This window comes from Eurosta solidaginis, chromosome 2 (genome assembly GCF_040869045.1).
Source record: "Eurosta solidaginis isolate ZX-2024a chromosome 2, ASM4086904v1, whole genome shotgun sequence".
NCBI lineage: Eukaryota > Metazoa > Arthropoda > Insecta > Diptera > Tephritidae > Eurosta > Eurosta solidaginis.
The window spans coordinates 144,883,616-144,904,644 of NC_090320.1; the positions used below are offsets into that span (position 1 = coordinate 144,883,616).

Here is a 21,029-nt window from a genome sequence, read left to right on the forward strand (position 1 = left end):
AGGTGCTTTAGAAGGTCGTATACCGGAGCTGCAATTAAATCCCCCAGCTGTTTCAGCAAGCAGTCCGAATGTAAAACCTCCATCTTTTGTTCCTTTCCAGGTATTTAAGCTTCAATTTGAGAAGGCGTCAGTAGGGAACAACTAGAATGCGGAAGTTGAAGTTGCTGCACTGTTCGCGGCATTGAAAGGGCCTGCAGTTGAAATCTTACAGACTATTCCAGAGTACGAACCTAACAGTTATGAAGGATTGATGGCCGCTGTCGACAAGCGATACGGAACCGAGCATAGGAGACAGATATACCAAATGGAGTTACTGAACCGCTTCCAGAGGGCTGGTGAAACAATGCAAGAGTTTGCGTCGGATGTTGAAAGATCTGCTCACCTTGCAAATGCGGACGCACCTGTGAAATACACTGAGATAGTTAAAATTCTTTCTCTTCTTTCATAAATGGAATTCGGGATGTCGAAACGAAGCGAGCGACATACGCAAACCCAAAACCTACATTCGCAGAAACGGTATCACATGCACTGATTCAGGAAACAGCATCGCTTCTGAGTAATCCAGCTTTAACAGCACGCCGTGTGGAAGTGGAAAGGCCAGACTGGGTGAACACAATATTGGAGGCGCTGAAAGGATCGCAAAAGCGGAGTGATAGAGTATTCAAATGCTTCAAATGCGGGAAGCCAGGTCACATTGGGTGGTCTTAAGTACAAAGCTGGAGGAGATGAGCAAGAGCGAGCCAGATGTAAAGATCAAGGACTTGCTCCAGCTATTGAATGTCCTGTGATATCTGTTTCACAAATCGGAAGAAATTCGAGCAGTCTTACCGTCAGACGAAATATGGAATGCAAGGAGCGTGTACTGACTGTAGATACGGGTGCATCTCATTCCTTACGTTAGGTTGAACTGGCCGGTCCATGAGGACCTCACATAGACTGAATGAGTACGTAGTGTTACCAGAAGTTTCTTTTAATGGCCCTATTAAAAACCAGGACCTATGTTATAAAATAACTCCATCCTCTTGGCAAATACTAGAAGCTTCCTAACATTTAAGCCACTTGCTGCTTCTAGATCTGACAGCTGTATCACTCCTAATAGCTGGAGTCTTAGCCTGGCAGGCGCAGGGCACGAGATTATAACGTGCTCCACCGTTTCCTCCTCCAACCCGCACTTCATACATCTGCTTTCACCGATCAAGCCTAATTTAAAGGCATTTGACGCCAGGAGGCAGTGTCTAGTCAGAATACCCGTCATGAGTCTGCAGTCCTCTCTTTTTAATGATAATAAATTGCTTGCATCTCATTCCTTAATTCGATCTGATTTGGTCATCAGGAGAGTAAAGCCATTACCTGGAGCAAGATTGCGTACGGTCACTGGCGACAATAACCAAGTCAGGGGAGAAGTGGTATGTGAAGTCTTAATTGGAAAGGTCATGGTTCTACACAAATTCGTTGTGGCAGGATGAACAAGGCTGTACCACTTAACTACTGTTTTGAGAAAGGGTTCAGCAGTAAGCAGGTGCTGGTGGAGGAGACTCGCCAAAGACGATGAAAGTCAAAGACAGTAGGCCGGGCAAAGATAAGTGGAACGAATGGAACACACAAATCAATACCGAATGTACCTGCGGGAAGAACACTGGCAAAACGAAATAGACGCACTAAAACGAAGGAAAGAATTTCGCAGAAAGAATGTAAGGGTGGTTTCAAGCCAGGGTGCACTACTGTTGTGAAACGTCAAAACGATACTGATTATGCGAAGCCAAACTGTCAAGCTCAAGCTCTTCGAAGTAGTCCAGTGGCCAAACAACAGAGTGTGAGGCAACGAACTAGGATAGTGAGTAGTAAGATGAAACACAGGTACGACAAGAACAACAATTTGGAAGGTTTCCTGGAGGGAGATTTGGTAGTGTTATACAACCTTCACCGGCGTAAAGGTGTTAATTCAAAATTTCAATGTAGCTGGGAAGGCCCGTACAAAGTTGTGAAGCAGATAAGTGATGTCATCTACCGCATACAAGCAATTGGGAAACCATGAAATAGAAGGGTGGTTCATTTGGAGAGCCTAGCAGCGGTTGGATCGAGAGATTTGCCTGATCGGGCTGATCAGACTTAGGTGGAGGGCAGTGTGGCGAATGTTGACATCGCTATGCTGCTATTAATTATTATTTCCTTGTCTTTCTTTGTTCTATCGCTACTTTCTGTTCTACCAGGTATTAACGTAAAATTATTATAATTATCAATATTTTTTACTCAGTAGGGAATTAAAGGGTAATTATTTTTCTTATCGATATTTTCTATTCTATAGGGAATTAATGTAAAATTATTTTTCCTATCTATATTTTGTACTCTACAGGGCCCTATATATCTGCTATCTAACTTATGACCGGTTAAATCTTTGACTAATACTAAATCACCGTGGTGTGGTGGTAGCGTGCTCCGCCTACCACACCGAATGCCCTGGGTTCACACCCCGGGCAAAGCAACATCAAAATTTTAGAAATAAGGTTTTTCAATTAGAAGAATATTTTTCTAAGCGGGGTCGCCCCTCGGCAGTGTTCGGCAAGCACTCCGAGTGTATTTCTGCCATGAAAAGCTCTCAGTGAAAACTCATCTGCCTCGCAGATTCCGTTGGGAGTCGGCATAAAACAAGTAGGTCCCGTCCCGGCAATTCGTTGGAAAAATTAAAAAAAGAGCACGACGCAAATTGGAAGAGAAGCTCGGCCTAAAATCTCTTCGGAGGTTATCGCGCCTTACATTTATTTTTTATTTTTTTTAATACTAAATCATATAGGAGATTTAATATTTCCTTAATGTAATATTTCTAACGAACAAAGTTTTTGCATCGTTATTTCTTTTCATTTGAGCCAAACTAAAATTGAAACATATAGAATAAGATGATAGTTACGGTCATCATCGGATGGAAATTGACAATGTTCTAAAAAGCGAGGTTTTCCGAGCATATTACATACACAAAAAAATTAGTAGCTACAGTTGTAAGGTAGTTGTATAGTAAAAGTAGTTAAACCAATGGATCGAAGGAGGTACAGTGGATGCAATTTTTAATATATTTTCTTATATCATTTTTCATATTTTTTCAGCTATACTTCTATTTTATCTCGTCTGTCATGCGTTTTATTCCTGGGTGGCTACCTCATATAGGATCTTCATGATATTTATGAAGAATTTCTTTAATTTTGTCGGGATTTGTCACGTTCATAACCTCTGGGGTTAGTCCTATTTTTAAGTTTTTGAGAACCTTGGTATATATTTCTTTAAATTTGCCTCCTGCAGTATAATTATCTTGAATAATTTGTCTTCTAAGGAACAACTGTATTTTCATTTTTTACAAGTCCTAGATTGCCGGCATTTTTGAGCCTGTTAAAGTATTGCCCTAAGTCAATCTTATCCTCAACAATTAGGTTGCTTGTATCTACTATGCTACGAATTTTCTATAATTTGGGGAATTGAAAACGAGTGCGACTAGTCGTTTGCAAATTTATTTAGCGCTTCATATATTATAAGGTTCTCTTTATGATTTCTAGTTTCCTACTTCCACCGAAATTACTTTAAGATTTTTAATATTAATTTTATTTTCCCGTTATGAATTTATTTATTTTGCGCTATTCAGGGAATATGACTCGTCCCCAGCCGCTCCGAGGCCAGTTTCTTTTTTCGCAGAACCAGCTTAGTAAAGAGGAAGGATTTTTGTGCTAAGAAGTTTGTTCTAGCCAAGGACCATCTACATAATTATTTTACCTCAATTGACGGGGGAGCAACAATATTATAGTTTTCAAGTTTATACTATCCTTCAATTCCGCGAAAGTTTCTGGAACAATGTTAAATGTATTGTGACGGACTTTTCCTTACGCCGGGGTATGCTCAGTCCGTCCAGGATCCCTGTGGAATTAGAGAAGAATCCCTATCGTCTCCTTTTAAAGACAAAGATCCTGTTTGTTGTTAAAAACGTTATAAACTCTTTATTCAAATTATCAAAACTACCCTTAAAACTACGGCGACGGAGGTGGGAAACCACCGTCGGCTCTACGCCGATGGGGTTGGGAAAACCCCCACCGGGACTACGCTTAAACTAAAATCTCAGACTACTCGTAAAGAAAGCGGAGGTGGAGAACCACCACTTCCTCGCAGTCGGTGGAGTTAGTAAAACCCATACCGAGTATATAACTTAAAGATACCCTGCTCTTCCTGAAGGTTGCGGAGGTGGAAAAACCACCACAATCCCTCTAACGATGGGGTTGGAAAAACCCCCAAAGTTGCTAAAATAAAGAACTCGTGAGATGGAAAAATCCCAGGAGTCCCATTCACCGCTAAACAAGGCGTTAGCAGGATACTATACCTAGCTGGCTACTACCAAAATTCGCAAAATTTGTCGCCCTTTTATACTTGTCCACGCGCAGGTGGACAGTTATCCTGCAACAATAAATTTTACTTATTATATGTATTTACAATAGGTATCTTACATTTAACTGTATTATTCTACCCATATATCGAATTATCTACTTGCATATAAGTATTTATCTCTAAATTACGTATGTAGTAATTCCCCTTGGACTGCCCCTAGCATTCGAGTTCATTGGTACGCATCCCCAGTTAGCATAGTTACTTTCAATTTCCGTCTGCTGCCTGCTTATTGTGCCTTGTTGTTGTCAACGAGTTGGTTGCCCTTCGTAAGTAACTTTCAAGTGTAATGTTTATGGCTGCCTGGTACCCATGCTGTGTTGTTGGTATGCTAAGGTGACGTCTTTCTAGTACATTGCATTTTTTTCCTCTTTGTGCGATGTCCGCCTTGACAGTTCGCTTCAATGCCTGTTGTGCTTGGTTGAAATTCCTTTGTATACGTATGTTTGTACGTTTTTGGTGCTCTTGCAATGAGAGCTTATGTGTGTTGCTTATTGCGTTGCTGTATTCCCATCGGTGTTTAGAATTTCAGCAGGTTCGTTGATCTCAATGCAAAGCCAAAGTTTTTCCCGTTTGATCTCTATGCAAAATATAATATCCAACCAAAATATTTGCCGTATGCGGGCAGAGAAAATTATGTTTTTGCGAACTAATAAATATATAAATGTACATTAGGGTGTTTCAGAAAATTGATTATTTTATGTGCGTAAATTCAATTTATATAATTCAGGTTTATATGTTTTACATGCTATATGCACTGATATAAATTCATTGTCATATACATTAGGGTGTTTGGAAAAATTATATATAATTTGTAATTGTAGATTATCTAGGTTCGAATGTGTGGGCCCCAAAGCCGGTGGATTTGGGTCCTCACACTCTCCCCTCACCTGCCGCAATGTGACTTACTGTCACCATTGTAAAATTCAATTTCTCGTAGCGGTCAATGCTTGCGTTCCTTATGGGGCAATCTCTCGCGATCTGGGCCTTGTTCTAAAATGAAATGTTATGCAGAATTCGGTCATCAGGTTATAGCATTGGCTAGCTATGTTGTTGGCGTAGTTCATCGCCGTTTGGATCCCGCTGTACAGGGTTGGGGCTTGCGCTTGTGCTGTGTGCCACCCACTCCGGTCTCCATCTACCACCTTTTGTTTGTTGATTATGTCTGCGCGTTCGATTCCGGAACCATTTGCACCTGGATTGGCGAGTGCTAGTGGACCACATGTCGCTACCGTGCTGTAATCCGTCTGATCTTCTTCCGTGGCCTAGGCTGCTTGCGATGTTGACGCGTGTGGCGTTGCTCTTACTACGGCCAGTTGCTCTGTGTATTCCTCGGTGGATATCTGGGTGAAATGTTGGTTCGGGGTTCTACTACACGATGCTGATGATGGTGCGTGTTGTGTTGTTGCTATCGTCGTCAGTCGTCTCGTTTGTTCCCCGATGGGAACTTCGGTGAAGCCCCTATTCGGAGCTTGGCGAGACGCCTTCGTCTTACCACGCTCACGGGGTGAACGTATTCTTCTTTCTGCTGCTGGGCTTGCTGCTTCTTCGACTGTCGCCTGATGATACGCTTTTAGCTCGCTTATGTGTGCTGTTCTCCTTTTGCCGTTATGCACCTTATCTAGCTCGACGATTACGGGCGATACGAAGTTCGTTACACGATGAGGCCCACTGTATCTTGGTGCTAACTTTGCTGCCAAATTGTCCACTGCCTTGGACAGCTGATGCTCTTTTACTAGTACCAAGTCGCCCACCGCCGGTTGCCACTGTCTCCTACGTAAATTATAATGCCTTGCCTGCTCCGCTGATGCTTGCTGTTGTCTACGACGTACCATCTGATATACCTCTCTCATTTTCGCCATCTTTTCACTGAGAGCCATCTTCTCCTCACCTGTGCTAAATGTTTGCTCATCGTAGAGGGCGTTGGGGATCCTCGGTTCCCTACCCTGTACCACGAATGCTGGACTGTAGCCTGTTGACCCGCATATGCCCGTATTCAGTGCTAGTGTCATCTCTGGCAACAACTCATCCCATGTCTTATGCTCCTTCCCAGTGAATTACTCTATCATCCTCTTGATGTTACGATTCGTTCTCTCCGTCGGCTTCTCTTGCGGTGTATACGGTGCCGTTAGCTGGTGCTTTATGTCAGCCTCTTGTAAAAATTTCTTAAAATGCTTGCTCGTGAACTGTGCTCCATTGTCTGCGATTAGGATTTTTGGCGCGCCAAATCGGGCCAAAATCCTCTCCCTCGTACCTCTGATCACATTCTCCGCCGTCGCCTTCCGTATTGCTATGATCTCTACCCATTTCGACAATTTATCCACGAAAACTAATGCCATCGTATTACCATGCTTCGAGCGAGGAAGTGGTCCAACGAAATCTGCACAAACGGTAGCAAAAGGTTCATCTGAAATCTGCGTGAGCATCTTACCTGCAGCTTGTTGCTGGCTGGGTTTGTAGACTTGGCATGCGTGGCACTGTTGCACGTGCTTCCGTACGTCCCTGAACATCCCAGGTCAGTAATACCGCATCATTGCACGCGCGATGGATTTCCGTATCCCCATGTGTCCTGCGCTTGGTGTGTCGTGAATCTCGTTAAGCACTCTTCGCCTCTCCAATGTCGGCACGCATAACTTCCATGGTACCGCATCCTCACCATCCATTTGACTTCCAATTCGTCTGTATAGTCTTCCTTCCTCTATGACGTATTCGGGAAACTTTTCTGGCGTCCTCGTTACTTCAGCCACCTTTGACGTGTACCACTTGGAACTCAAACTGTCTTCGTGTGTCGTAAGGCTACCCAGCTGTTCCTCCAGTGGTTGCCTAGACAGTGCATCTGCGACCACGTTCATCTTACCCTTCCTATACTGTACGTCGAACGAATACTGCTGTAACTCGAGTGCCCATCTAGCGATCCGGCCTGACGGACTTTCGATCGCGTTCAACCATTTCAAAGCCAGGTGATCGGTGGTCACCGTGAAATTGTACCCTTCTAAATACGGTCTCATTTTCCTTATTGCCCACACGATTGCTAAACATTCCTTCTCAGTTAGTGAGTAGTTCATCTCGGCTTTATTCAACCGGCGGCTAGCATACGCTATCACTCGCTCCTCGTCATCCAACCCCTGTGTGAGAACTGCTCCCTTCTGCTTCCCTTCTTCAACATTGACGTCAATGTGTGCGCAACTTGCGAAAAGTCGCGTACGAACCTCCGGTACCAAGAAAATATCCCCAGAAATCGCCTTAACTCTCGTATGTTGTGTCAGCTCCTTGATAGCCGCAACTTTGTCAGGATCCGTTTGTATTCCTTCCTCGCTGAGGACGTGGCCTAGATATTTCAAACTTTTCTTAAAAAACTCACATTTCTCCGGGTTGATCTTCAGATTCGCCCTCCATAGCCGCCGAAATACTTCTCCTAGGTGCTTTATGTGCTCTTCCAAGGTTGTGCTGGTGATGATGATATCATCCAGGTAGGCAAACGCATTTGGTTCCAACTCTGGGCCAATAACACGGTCGAGTGCTCGCTGAAACGTAGCCGGAGCGGAATGTAGACCGAACGGCATCACTTTCCATTGATACAACCCTCGGCCGCGCACGGTGAATGCTGTATACTTCTTGCTATCTTCTTCCATCGGGATTTGCCAATAACCATTTTTGAGGTCCAGACTGCTGATAAAACGCGCCCTACGTAGTCTATCCAAGATATGTTGTATTCTTGGGAGTGGGTACGCATCTGGCACTGAGCGTGCGTTGAGCTGCCGATAGTCAACGCAGAGTCTCAATTTTCCGTTCTTCTTCCGGGCTAGAACTATTGGTGCACTGTGTGGGCTGTGAGATGGTTCGATGCAACCCTTCTCTATCAGCTCGTCTACCTCCTTGTTTATGATCTCTTGCATTTTTGGGTTCTTAGGGAAATACCGATGTTTGATTGGACGGTCATCTCGCATCACTATCTTATGCGTGGCAACGTTGGATACTCCTGTCATCTCTTCGAAAATCTGTAATTCACGCTTTAGAAAGGTACTCACCGCCACGTCACTCCTCACGTCTTTGTCGATATTTGCGTTACCTTCGCCCTCCATCATGGTTGTACACGTTACCATCTCCTGCGCTCTCTCTTCTGCTCGTAGCGTTATTGTTTCGTTGCCACGCCTCAGCTCAAATTTAGCCTTTGCCAGATAGTCTGTCCCAATCACCATGCTGTCGACTAACCCAGAACTAACAACTCACTCTGATGCACTTGATCCCCCAGTTTTACCTCTACGTCCACTGCCTCCGCTATCCATGCAGCGCTGCAATCGCCCACCACCACTCGTGTCTGTATCTTCTTGAACCTCCGTGCGTTTATTTTCGCCGCTGTCTTTTCGCTGATGAAACTTCGTGTCGCCCCCGTATCTACTGACGCAATGACTTCTTCTCCAACCAGGGCTACTGCAGCCAAGATTCGCCCTTGGGTCTTCCTAAATGTGCTTACTGAGTACGAGGTTGGGTTTGTTGAGACGCCACCCCTCGATACCAATGAGGTCTCTGCTCGTCTCCCTGCTGTCCACGACAGCAGTCACGCGTTAGTATACCTACTCGGCCACACTGCCAGCAGAAATCTCTTCGTTCGTTGCGACACCCATGTGCGTAGTGTCCGCTTTCCCCACATCGCCTGCATGCATGCGGGCCCTTGGTGCGGTATCGTCACATGCTCTGGCGTGCTCGCTTGGCATTGCGCCTCCGGTCTCCGATCTCCTTGTCTCTCATCTTCGTGCATATAGTGATAATGCTCGGCTGGCCGTCGCGGCACAAAAGGTTTCTCCGCTGGCCTCAGTGTTTCTTTCTCCGGTATAATGTTCTCGTAGTCCTCGGCCATGCTTACCAGTTCCTATAGGCTGGTGAACTCGTTCCGTTTGATGTAAAGCTGGTACTCTCGTCGACAATTTCTGTAAATCCGGTTCAGCTTCTGCTCGCCGTTGTAGTCAGCGTGACGCATGAGTGCCTGTAACGATAAAACGTAGTCTTTAAACTGCTCACCTGCTCGTTGCGTACGCCGCCGGATCTCGTCATCTAGCTGCTCGAAATACCTCGAACTCAGGAAAAATTTTAGAAAGTTCTTCTTGAAGGCTTCCCACTCTTGCCACTGCCTGTTGTTGTTCCGGTACCACACCAAGGCCTTGTCCTTCAGCAACTCAGGTAACGCTCGTGGGATGGAATCGCGACCAACTTCGTAACTGTCGGCCAGCTCCTCCACCCGTTCAATAAAACATAGCGGGTCCTTGCCACCGTCATATTTCAGACCCCACTTACGTACTCGATCCATTATATTTGTATGTGATGCTGGTTGGTATATCGCGTATATCTGCTGCTCCTCGTTTCTGGGTGTATCGACCGGATTCTTCTTCTGCCCCATCGTTTGATTCGCGGCTGAAACGCCGCTGCTGCCTGGTAACGCTAGCTGGTCGCCAGGCCTTGGAGTTGTTGGTCTTCGATGCTGGGTCTCTAATTCGATGAAACGGGCCTCGAGGTTTGACTCGCTACCTTGCGCTTGGACTAAGCTCGCCAAGCGCTTTCGTAACTCATCCACTGTTCCACTGCTCTCTAGTTCAAATTCTACCGCGTACTTCACCAGCTCCTCGCGGTTAAGGTACTATACCCACGTGACTTGCCATTGTGTCTATGTGTCCCTCGTTGGTTTCTGTATGCTTATATCCTCCCTATCCTCTTGTAGTTATCCCCGTGTTGTTACTTGCTTACCATGAGTCTATGCATCCAGAGTCCTGCTCGGGCGCCATTTGTGACGGACTTTTCCTTACGCCGGGGTATGCTCAGTCCGTCCAGGATCCCTGTGGAATTAGAGAAGAATCCCTATCGTCTCCTTTTAAAAGAGAAAGATCCTGTTTGTTGTTAAAAACGTTATAAACTCTTTTTCAAATTATCAAAACTACCCTTAAAACTACGGCGACGGAGGTGGGAAACCACCGTCGGTTCTACGACGATGGGGTTGGGAAAACCCCCACCGGGACTACGCTTAAACTAAAATCTCAGACTACTCGTAAAGAAAGCGGAGGTGGAGAACCACCACTTCCTCCCAGTCGGTGGAGTTGGTAAAACCCCCACCGAGTATATAACTTAAAGATACCCTGCTCTTCCTGAAGGTTGCGGAGGTGGAAAAACCACCACAATCCCTCTAACGATGGGGTTGGAAAAACCCCCAAAGTTGCTAAAATAAAGAACTCGTGAGATGGAAAAATCCCAGGAGTCCCATTCACCGCTAAACAAGGCGTTAGCAGGCTACTATACCTAGCTGGCTACTACCCAAATTCGCAAAATTTTTCGCCCTTTTATACTTGTCCACGCGCAGGTGGACAGTTATCCTGCAACAATAAATTTTACTTATTATATGTATTTACAATAGGTATCTTACATTTAACTGTATTATTCTACCCATATATCGAATTATCTACTTGCATATAAGTATTTATCTCTAAATTACGTATGTAGTAATTCCCCTTGGACTGCCCCTAGCATTCGAGTTCATTGGTACGCATCACCAGTTAGCATAGTTACTTTCAATTTCCCTCTGCTGCCTGCTTATTGTGCCTTGTTGTTGTCAACGAGTTGGTTGCCCTTCGTAAGTAACTTTCAAGTGTAATGTTTATGGCTGCCTGGTACCCATGCTGTGTTGTTGGTATGCTAAGGTGACGTCTTTCTAGTACATTGCATTTTTTTTTTCCTCTTTGTGCGATGTCCGCCTTGACAGTTCGCTTCAATGCCTGTTGTGCTTGGTTGAAATTCCTTTGTATACGTATGTTTGTACGTTTTTGGTGCTCTTGCAATGCGAGATTATGTGTGTTGCTTATTGCGTTGCTGTATTCCCATCGGTGTTTAGAATTTCAGCAGGTTCGTTGATCTCAATGCAAAGCCAAAGTTTTTCCCGTTTGATCTCTATGCAAAATATAATATCCAACCAAAATATTTGCCGTATTCGGGCAGAGAAAATTATGTTTTTGCGAACTATTAAATATATAAATGTACATTAGGGTGTTTCAGAAAATTGATTATTTTATGTGCGTAAATGCAATTTATATAATTCAGGTTTATATGTTTTACATGCTATATGCACTGATATAAATTCATTGTCATATACATTAGGGTGTTTCGAAAAATGATATATAATTTGTAATTGTAGATTATCTAGGTTCGAATGTGTGGGCCCCAAAGCCGGTGGATTTCGGTCCTCACAGTATTCACAGGAGCTATCCTGACGATATTCCTATTAATGCGTTCAGTGACATTTTGTGATCGTCCACTTTGATAACGTGTGAATAGAGTCACCTATTCAATATATTTCGTCCAGAATCTCCTTAGGGATAATTCATTATAATGTTCTCCGCTAACGCTTCCATATTTTGCGTGATTTGTTCTATTTAGACAATTATATTAATTTTTTCTTCAAGGATAAAATTATTACTTATATGAAATATAGTTGATTTTACGAAAACTGCTTGGGACTTTCTCGTTTTAAAATACGACATAATTAGTTAAGGAATTATCGATATTAACCACAATAACTAAAAAGTTTCGTTACGCAGCTGTAGTGACTGTAGATACGCCGCACCAAGGAAAACAGTTTCCTCGGCTTTTTTTGACCCTAAGCGTAGCTAGAAGAAGCTTAAGTACATGCACTTTACTGTTGGAGTATGATTTACTGGTTTTTTGTTGGGTGAATTTTGGTATTACTATTGCTTCATCATTATCTTTGATTTGTGCAAAGATATCAGGAGCATTCACAAAAAATTATGCAAATTCTTGATTTGCCATCGAACTTGGACAGCGCTGATGAAGCTGTCTGTAGTGTTGATTGAGGCATTTTGGGGTTATTGTTTGCTGCTCTTCCTCAAAATCGGATTGGGTTTAAAATAATAAGGTAAAAAGTTTTAAATAGTAAGGTACTAAACTTGATGTTTACATCTTGTTAAAATGAACTTTTAAATACGCTCTTGAATGCTTTTCAGATGTCTATATTTACTTTTTATATAATTTTTAAGTATCATAGCTATTGCAATGATCAATAGCACAATTACGCAAATTAAAACAGCTAACCAAACATCTGGAATGTTTGGAACATTTTTTCAGCTCGTGGCTTATATTTAATTATTATGTTCTCCGAATTTCCAGAGTTTTCTTTTCCTATCTCATATCTGGCTATTGCTATCATAATGCCGTTTGCCAATTTTTTCCACCAACACAATTTGAAGAGAAAATAAAAATTTCCTTTAATTGTTTCCTGTTTCTTAGAAAAAATGACTAATTTAAGCTTTAATAAAATTTCTTTGTTTTTATTCCTTGTTCTATTAATATTTTTACAATTTTAATTTACTTACATACATCTGTATCTTGGTCTCAGTGTCTCCTTTCCTCTTTTCTCTTCTCTTAAGTTCTTCTCATTCTTCTTCATCCCTTATTGCCAGTCCCAAAGGGTGGTATGTATTTTGTTCCAGTCCCATTCCTTGTCCCAGTCCCACTCCGAGTCTCAGTCCCACTCCCAGTCTGGCTCTGGTCTACTTCCCGCAAAAAAGGATCGTAAATACTAATATAGGCAAATTTATATACCAACTTTCAGGCAAATGGAATAGAACGTATGTAAATAAGTATGTGGGTATTATTAATTCATGTCTTTATTTCGGCTTCGCATGCATATTTATCAGTTTTGCCAGGTTTATGCGACTAAATCGAATATCACAATGAAAATTACTTTAAAGCTCTCAGCAACAGCTTTCATTTTATTACACACACATTCTAGGTTTTGGCCTATTCTCGCGACCCTAGTCACCCAGCGGTATACAAATTACTATGTACTAAAGCACACATCAACAGCTTTAATTTAATACCCGTGATGTAAAAACACTTCCTAGTGTTACCCTGATCCACGTTTTGGCCTATATCTCGAGACCCTAGTATCAAATAGGTATGAAAATTACCCTGTATTGAAGCACTCATCAACAGCTTTCATTTGTTATCCATCTTGTATAAACACATTCTAGGGGTATCCGGCCACATCTTGGCCTATATCTCGAGACCCTAGTCACAAATAGGTATGAAAATTATCCTGTACTGAAGCACTCCTTAACAACTTTCATTTGTTATCCATATTGTATAAACACATTCTAGGGGATCCAGCCACGTTTTGGCCTATATCTCGAGACCCTAGTCACCCAGCGGTATAAAAACTAGTATGTACTAAAGCACACATCAACAGCTTCAATTTGATACCCATAATGTAAAAACACTTCATAGTGTTACCCTGATCCACGTTTTGGCCTATATCTCGAGACCCTAGTCACCCAGCGGTATAAAAACTAGTATGTACTAAAGCACACATCAACAGCTTCAATTTGATACCCATAATGTAAAAACACTTCATAGTGTTACCCTGATCCACGTTTTGGCCTATATCTCGAGACCCTAGTAACAAATAGGTATGAAAACTACCCTGTACTACTCATCAACAGCTTCGATATGTACAGCTTTGATATGTACCCATAATGTTAAAACACATCCTAGTGTTACCCTAAATCACGTTGAAACACATTCTAGAGGTACCCGGGCCCACGTTTTCGCCTATATATCGAGACCCTAGTCACCCAGGGGTACGAAAAATACCCCTTATCAAAATACACCTGAACAGCTTCCATGTGATACCCATATTGTACAAACATATCCCAGGATTACCCAGGTCCACGTTTTGATCTCAAGACTCTATCCAGAACTTAGTTCTTAAATATGAAAAACCTTCGTCTTGATTGAACCTATAGCTAAAATTTGGTGATGATTGAAATGTGGGAAATACGTTTCCATAGGCTACCACAAACAAACACACAGAATTTGATTTATATATATATAGGTTTCTTACATTAAAATACCTATCTACACTAATACTTACAAACTAAATGTACATAAATTCAAGTCAGCATATGGTATACATTACAATAACCTATTTAGATCCATATGTACTGTACATGTGTACTGGGTTCGTCGGTCAATGTGACTAATTGACAAAGGTAAACAAATGTGAATCATATGTGCAAGTATGCATAAATGCATAAATGCATGCTGAGCTCAAGTGGCTATTTTGGGTATGGTATTAATATTTGACTACATGTGAATATGTATATATTGAACAATTGAATGCAGTGAAAGTAGAATGCATAGAATGGATTTCAAGTCATGCTACAACTCGTGATCTAAAGAATAATAAAAATAAAGCCGGCTATAATAAAGCAATCCGCATTATAAATCCGAATTTTTCAAAACAAAATAAAAATACACATATTTTATACATTTTGAGCCGAATTTCCAGTAAAAAATCTTTGTAAACCTATTTAGTTGTTTATAAATAAGGGGGATCGTTCTGAAACATTTATGTTCCATTATGCCGATTGCCTTAAATATTATTATACTTGTAAAAATATATATATTTCGTTCAAAACAAAAAATGTCCATATGTACTGTATTCTTTCCTTAGAGTTTCCTCTTTTCTAAAAGTTGTTTCACCTCCATAAATTTGCTGCACAACACCTTGAAACCATGAACCAATGACTAAAGATCCCGCAATGCCACGTATTTGTAATTTAATTTTGGTTACTGTCAAATTACGTAACGCTTTTGAAGTGTTTAGCTTTCTTTATTTATCCTGCCCTTTCATCTATGAACTTTGCTGTAAAATTAACAACTATCTTTCTAGTCTTTGGTGTTTTTTCGCCTTAAGAAATTTGCATTATCACCGGCCAATTCTTCAGCGACCATATTCACCACGTGAACCGAAAAATCGTCGGAAATGTCCTATGCCGATAAATGCCAGACGAACCCCGTTCTCAGAGGTCAATATCCGAAGCTCGCAGTTGAAGAAAGCCAAATCCAGGGAGTCGCAACTCTTATGTCCTGTACGTACGACAAACCCTTTTCAGTTGCAGTGTGGAACCAACGCCTTTAACTTTCGTTGGTACAACATTGCTGAAACACCAAGTTTCCGTGGGTTTCCGTTAGAGGATATTGATGGCAATTTTTGAGTGATCGCACCTATTGGATGGGGCAAAGCACTGCTTCAACAACAACTAAACTCAAATGCATGATATTTAAGCGTTCTATCTTGATATCAGACATCGGGATATCTCCGCATCCGCCCTTCTTTTATCTCTGTGAAATGGAAATGTGTCATTCACAGAAACGCCCTATTATGCTGCAACCAAGATGTCAAAAATAAATTTTGAAGCAGTTTGAATTATGGAGCTCACAGTGCGTGAAGAACAAATGACACTGTGTGATGAACAGGGCAACCAAAAATATGCGTTAACAAATTTTATGCGCATAAAAAAGTCCTTAAAACAGAATAATATGCTCTTAAAATATGCGCTAAAAAAATTTTTTTCCAATTAAACCTCAACTTCAAAAGATTTTCTTAGAATAAAACGTTTATTTTTCTTTTATCAAAGGAAACACATAACATGAACAGAACATAACGAAATAATAAATTTTAAAATTAGTAGTCCAGGCGAGGAAGACGGAAAGTCTACTGAATACGGAAGTGATTCGGACAATAGGTTTTTTAGGTTATCTCTCTGCCCTACAGGAGAAAATGAAGCGGTGAAAAAATAATATAAAAATATACAGAGGGTTCCTTTCTGCAGACATTTAAATTGTATTTTTTCAGTTTTTAATTACTTGGGCAATGATAAGAGCTAGATAAACTAAAACAACCCATGGTCCGCGCCACTTCCTTGTTGAATCCCTGTCCCATGGACTATGGTGGAAAATATCATTTTAAACATTTGATTAATTTTGTACTTATGTATGTATGTGGCTGTTAAAATAAACAATAAACATGTGTGCCAAGTTTTCGAACAAAAAACTACGTCTATTAGCACGATAAGCTGCGTTATACATGGAAAAACTTCTCTCTACCTCAACTGAGGTAATTGAGGCAATTTCTGATATTGAGAATTTTTCAAGAGGCTCCGTTTCATTTGAATTTTGCTCAGAAATTTGACTAGCTATTTTTTTAGGATATTAAAACCTTGATTTTTTTTAAAACATTTGCAAATTTTAGTTTTACAGAGTCGGAGTTACATTTATCAATAGTTTCTTTTACATCTTGAACTATTTTAATTTGATTAACTAGACTTAAATTACTTGTTTGAAGCTGCTTTATGGCTTCAACTAAATCAGAAAAGTTAGATATTATATAAATAAGTTGCAAACTCAAATCGTGATTTTTGAATAATTCTTGCATATCTTTCACAGATTGTGAATCCTCTGCATCCATCATATTAGCGATCCGTTCTATTTTTTGATAGTTTTCTGCATAATAAACTGCGGCTTGTATCCATGTTCCCCACCGCGTAATGACTGGTTGTTGCGGCAAGGGTAGTTCAGGTTCTATTTCTTAAAAAATTGCCAACCGTGAGGGTGCTTTCAGAAATGATTTTTTTCCGCTTGCTACTAGTCGGTCAACAGTTGGGAAACAGCTGCGAATTTCCTCACATATCCTATGCAATCCATGTGCTAAACACGTCAAATGAACTATTTTCGGGTAAAAAACGTTAATGGCTTTTGCAGCTTTCACCATGTACGGAGCAGCATCAGTGATGACAAGAAGTATAGCCTCCTTGTTGAAATCTTGTCCAAAAATGTCAACTGAATCCGCAAATAGTCGAGCTATTGAGCAGTGATTTACTGCCTTTAATAAAGCTGTGTTTATCAAAAAATTTTGCTTTGCGACTTGCTCATAGTTTAATAATACACCTATTACCACATTTGCAACATATCGGCCTGACGCGTCAGTAGTTTCGTCCATTGAGATCCATAGGTATTGGTTTTTTATAGCGTTTTTGATATTATTTATTGTAAGCTCATATAAACTGCTGACTCGCTTTTTCTTTTTGCCGGCGCTTTGCAAATGCTGCATCACACAGGATCTGTGATCTCCATTCACCATTTTATCACATAGGTTGCAATACAATATGCTTCCATCACTTCTGAAGACTGGAAACTCAGACACATACCTTGCCAACTTAGAAGATAGCCTTTCTTTTACCTTTGGCATTATGTAAAGAAAGATTAGTTCATATTAATATAAACATTTAATTGTTTCCAGAAACTAGTGCTTACTTTTAACTTTAAATTTGCAAACGCAGTCTTTATATCAACTCAAGAAAATGTTCAGGTGTTATTAAAGCGATAAATACACGACACGAACATTTCCGCGAACATTCCCGTTATGTCATGTTTCTGCGACCTTTTCTGTCGTGTATGGTGGTGTTTGCCAGTTCGCGCAAATGTTCGCCAAAAATCAAATATTTTAATTTTTGGCGAACATTTGCGCGAACTGTTCGTGCGTGTATGGCGAAATAGCTCATAATCGTAGTAATTTCTGAACGGAACAGACGTGCGCGGAAAAGTAAAATGGACAATAAAAAATTTCTGAGTGAATTTATTGAAATGTATAAATCTTCTCTCTTTTTTTTTACGCTTAATTGCCACAGCGAGCAATATTGCTGCAGCACAATTGTTGTCCGCATTCATTGCTGTCTGAAAGAGAACTAATGTTCGGCCAAAAGTTCGTATGGTGTATTGCCAAAGCTGCGAACAAGATTGCGGAAATGTTCGTGTCGTGTATTTGGCGCTTAACAAGTGCCAACAACTGTTCGAATTCCACGAACTGACAAATTAAAGTTCAAAGCCAACGAATATTTACAAGTGGTGGCACTCCGACATACATACATACGTACATATATGGTAATACTGGATGTTAAATGTCAAAATCATCATTCGCATTCTTTATCAATTTGAACTCACGTTGAGTTTGACATTACACACATACTTTCCTTTACCACCACTTGTATTAACTCGCCTTTTTCAAAACGGGCAAGAACAAAAATGAAATGAAGTGTTTTTCTCTTTCTAGCTCACATGTATGCTTATAAGAAGAAGTAACACAAAAATACCAATTTTACATTTCCGCATTTTTAGCTTTCGACAAGTGTTGGGAAGCGCAAAAGTTAAAGGCGATTTTAATTTGTATCGCAGCTGGAACTAAATTTAAAATTATGAAAAACCTTTCAAATTCAAATATATGAGTATATCACGAAATATGTAGATATATGCATTTATAATGAAATATTCAAAAATATGCATTTATTACGAAATATGCAAAAATATATGCGCTAACAAATTTAGCTTAAACTCTTTCTATGTATGTAAATCGCATACGTATTCAATCTATTACATCACAGCTTGTATCACAACCAATATGCATTTGCAAATCATGAATGCATGGTGATGAATGTAGGGCTGCGTAAATCATTGTGTGTTATCTGCTGGGATATCTTGTTTTTTCGCAATTCTATACACTCTTTGGCATTGAGCACTTTTAGCGGCACTACGTGAATGATGTTAAGGAGTCATAAGGAGACATTCCTCAGCAGGTATGAGTGCAGTATTCTAACAGGCCTGCAACCTTCTCCGTCGAGTTTCACTTAAGTCAGGCGGCTGGCTAATTGCTTTGAAAACAGTGCTTCTTTATCATTCCCCCAAGCGCTGGCAGCAAGCAAATTAAGGATCTTATTGCGCCTTACAACTGTGGGGGAAGAACACTAACCTCTGACAATTCTTCGCCGGGGTTTCTAAAAGCCATGGATAGTGTCTTAAAATAAAGTTTTGTGTAGTTTTTTTTTAAGTTGTCTCATAAATAATAATTGGAATTTAGTTTTTGCTATAGAAATTTAAAAAAAAATATCACAAAAAGTCCAATTGAAATCATTTTTCTTGTTTTATTTCTTTCCCCTTTATTACATATCACGAGGATTTATCCAAGGTTGGGATCGGTATTATTTGAAACTTTATCGTTGCTACCCAACGATTCTCTAAGTAGCTATATATACGGCACCGTTATTTTATTGTATGTGGTATCACAACGGACCTTAATGTTGTCCAAGTGAGCTTCCCCTATCAGGGTAGCTGCCACCAAACCTAACCTAACCTATTACATATCATTCTTTAATGCGTCATCTGTTACTTGGTTCATGACTTTAAACATCCTAAAATCGTTGCCTGGCATCTCCAATGGTCAATAGAGGTAAATATGAACAGTTCACCACTATGAGCCTTCTTACTGGTTAACTGGTGTTCCTTGTTCGGCATAAGCCATATCACGGAATTTCTTCCGTAAGGTTACCTGGCTTTCCTTATTCTGAAATAGCCCATAGAAATGATCGAAATTCATAAAATTGACGCGAAATTTCAAATCAAATTCCAAACTAAGTATAGATTATTCAAAGCAAAATGAACCTCTTTTAATTACATTTTTCTTTTTACTTTTATAGGAAGACGTATCTGTTAAACTCGAAGCGCTTGATATTCTTACCGACTTGCTTTCACGTTTTGGATTATTTTTGGTACCGTTTCATAACTCAGTATTAAAGGCCTTGATGCCCCAACTGGAATCACCTCGACAAGCTGTAAGGAAGCGTTCAATTATTGCACTTTCACATCTTCTTTCTCTGGCGGATGACTGCACATATGACAAGGTTATTCAGCGAATTTTGAAAGGCTTGGCAAATGACTCGAATACGGTGACTTTCCGCACCTATATTCAATGTTTGGCATCGATTTGGTAATATACAATCATATGAGGAGTTGCGTGAAAATTTGCACTTAGCGTTTTGAGTCATTCGTTTTTAAGACATTTGAGGCGTTATAATTTCTTTGTTCTTTCAGTATATAGAAAGTGCTGAATTTCGGCCTATCCCCTTATTCATAAAAATAAAATAGGTTTATAAAGCTCTTATATTTGAAAATTTGTATGGAAAGGTAATTTTAAGAAGCTTTATAAACCTGCTATAGCCCACTTGCCCAACAATTTAACTCAGAGTTAATTTTAAAATTTGTAAGGCTCATTTACAGAAAGGACAGTTATGTTTTTAACTCCGAGTTAACCTAATATGAAGGGGCTAAATTTTTTAATTGACTTAAAAAGATTTAATTCTGTAAGTAGGCGTAAATAATTGAGTTTAACCCCTTATGAAAAGTCAGCTCTCAGTTAGAAATATAATCTGCTGTACGTCAAGTGAACTTAAGTCACAAAAAATTTCATTGAAGTAATAGGCAGCAGTGGTAGCGTGCTCCGCCTACTAGACCTAACATCCTGGGCATAAAGCCTCGGGTAAAGCGACTCTAAATAATTTAAAAATAAGTTTTTCTAAGCGGGGCGTCCCTCGGCAGTGATTTGGCAAGCACTCCTAGCTTCTTAGCGAAAACTCGTCTGCCTTAAACATGTAGGGCCCGTACCGCCAACGCAAGTTGGAGTGTTAGTTTCTACAGGGGGGTGGCCCTTATTTTCGACTTTTAAAAATTAACGGGGGCATATCCTAAAATCATTCTTTAAAAAAATACTGATGGCGTATATATATATTTTTTTTTAAGATTTTTAGAAGACGCTACTAAGGTCAAAGCTTTAGTAAAATCAATAACGCTCCCTCGATGTATTGACTCTGGTACGCTGTTGTTGATTATTTTTAAATGAAATATAATGCAAAAAGCTAGTGCAGAACAGCACCATTCTCTCACCTCTT

At 40.4% G+C, this 21,029-nt stretch overlaps 1 protein-coding gene across 4 annotated transcripts in view; it reads left to right on the forward strand.

Annotated features, from left to right (window-relative positions):
* Window positions 1–21,029, forward strand: part of Cand1 (Cullin-associated and neddylation-dissociated 1) — a 484,840-nt gene that overhangs the window by 132,827 nt on the left and 330,984 nt on the right. For 2 of the 4 annotated variants that reach the window (XM_067766309.1, XM_067766308.1), the window contains exon 3: window positions 19,782–20,071. The exons of 1 other annotated variant lie outside the window; for it this stretch is intronic. In XM_067766309.1, coding sequence (XP_067622410.1) covers window positions 19,782–20,071 — 290 coding nt within the window. The remainder of the gene's footprint in view (window positions 1–19,781; window positions 20,072–21,029) is intronic. One more of the 4 variants, XM_067766310.1, reaches the window with a different exon arrangement.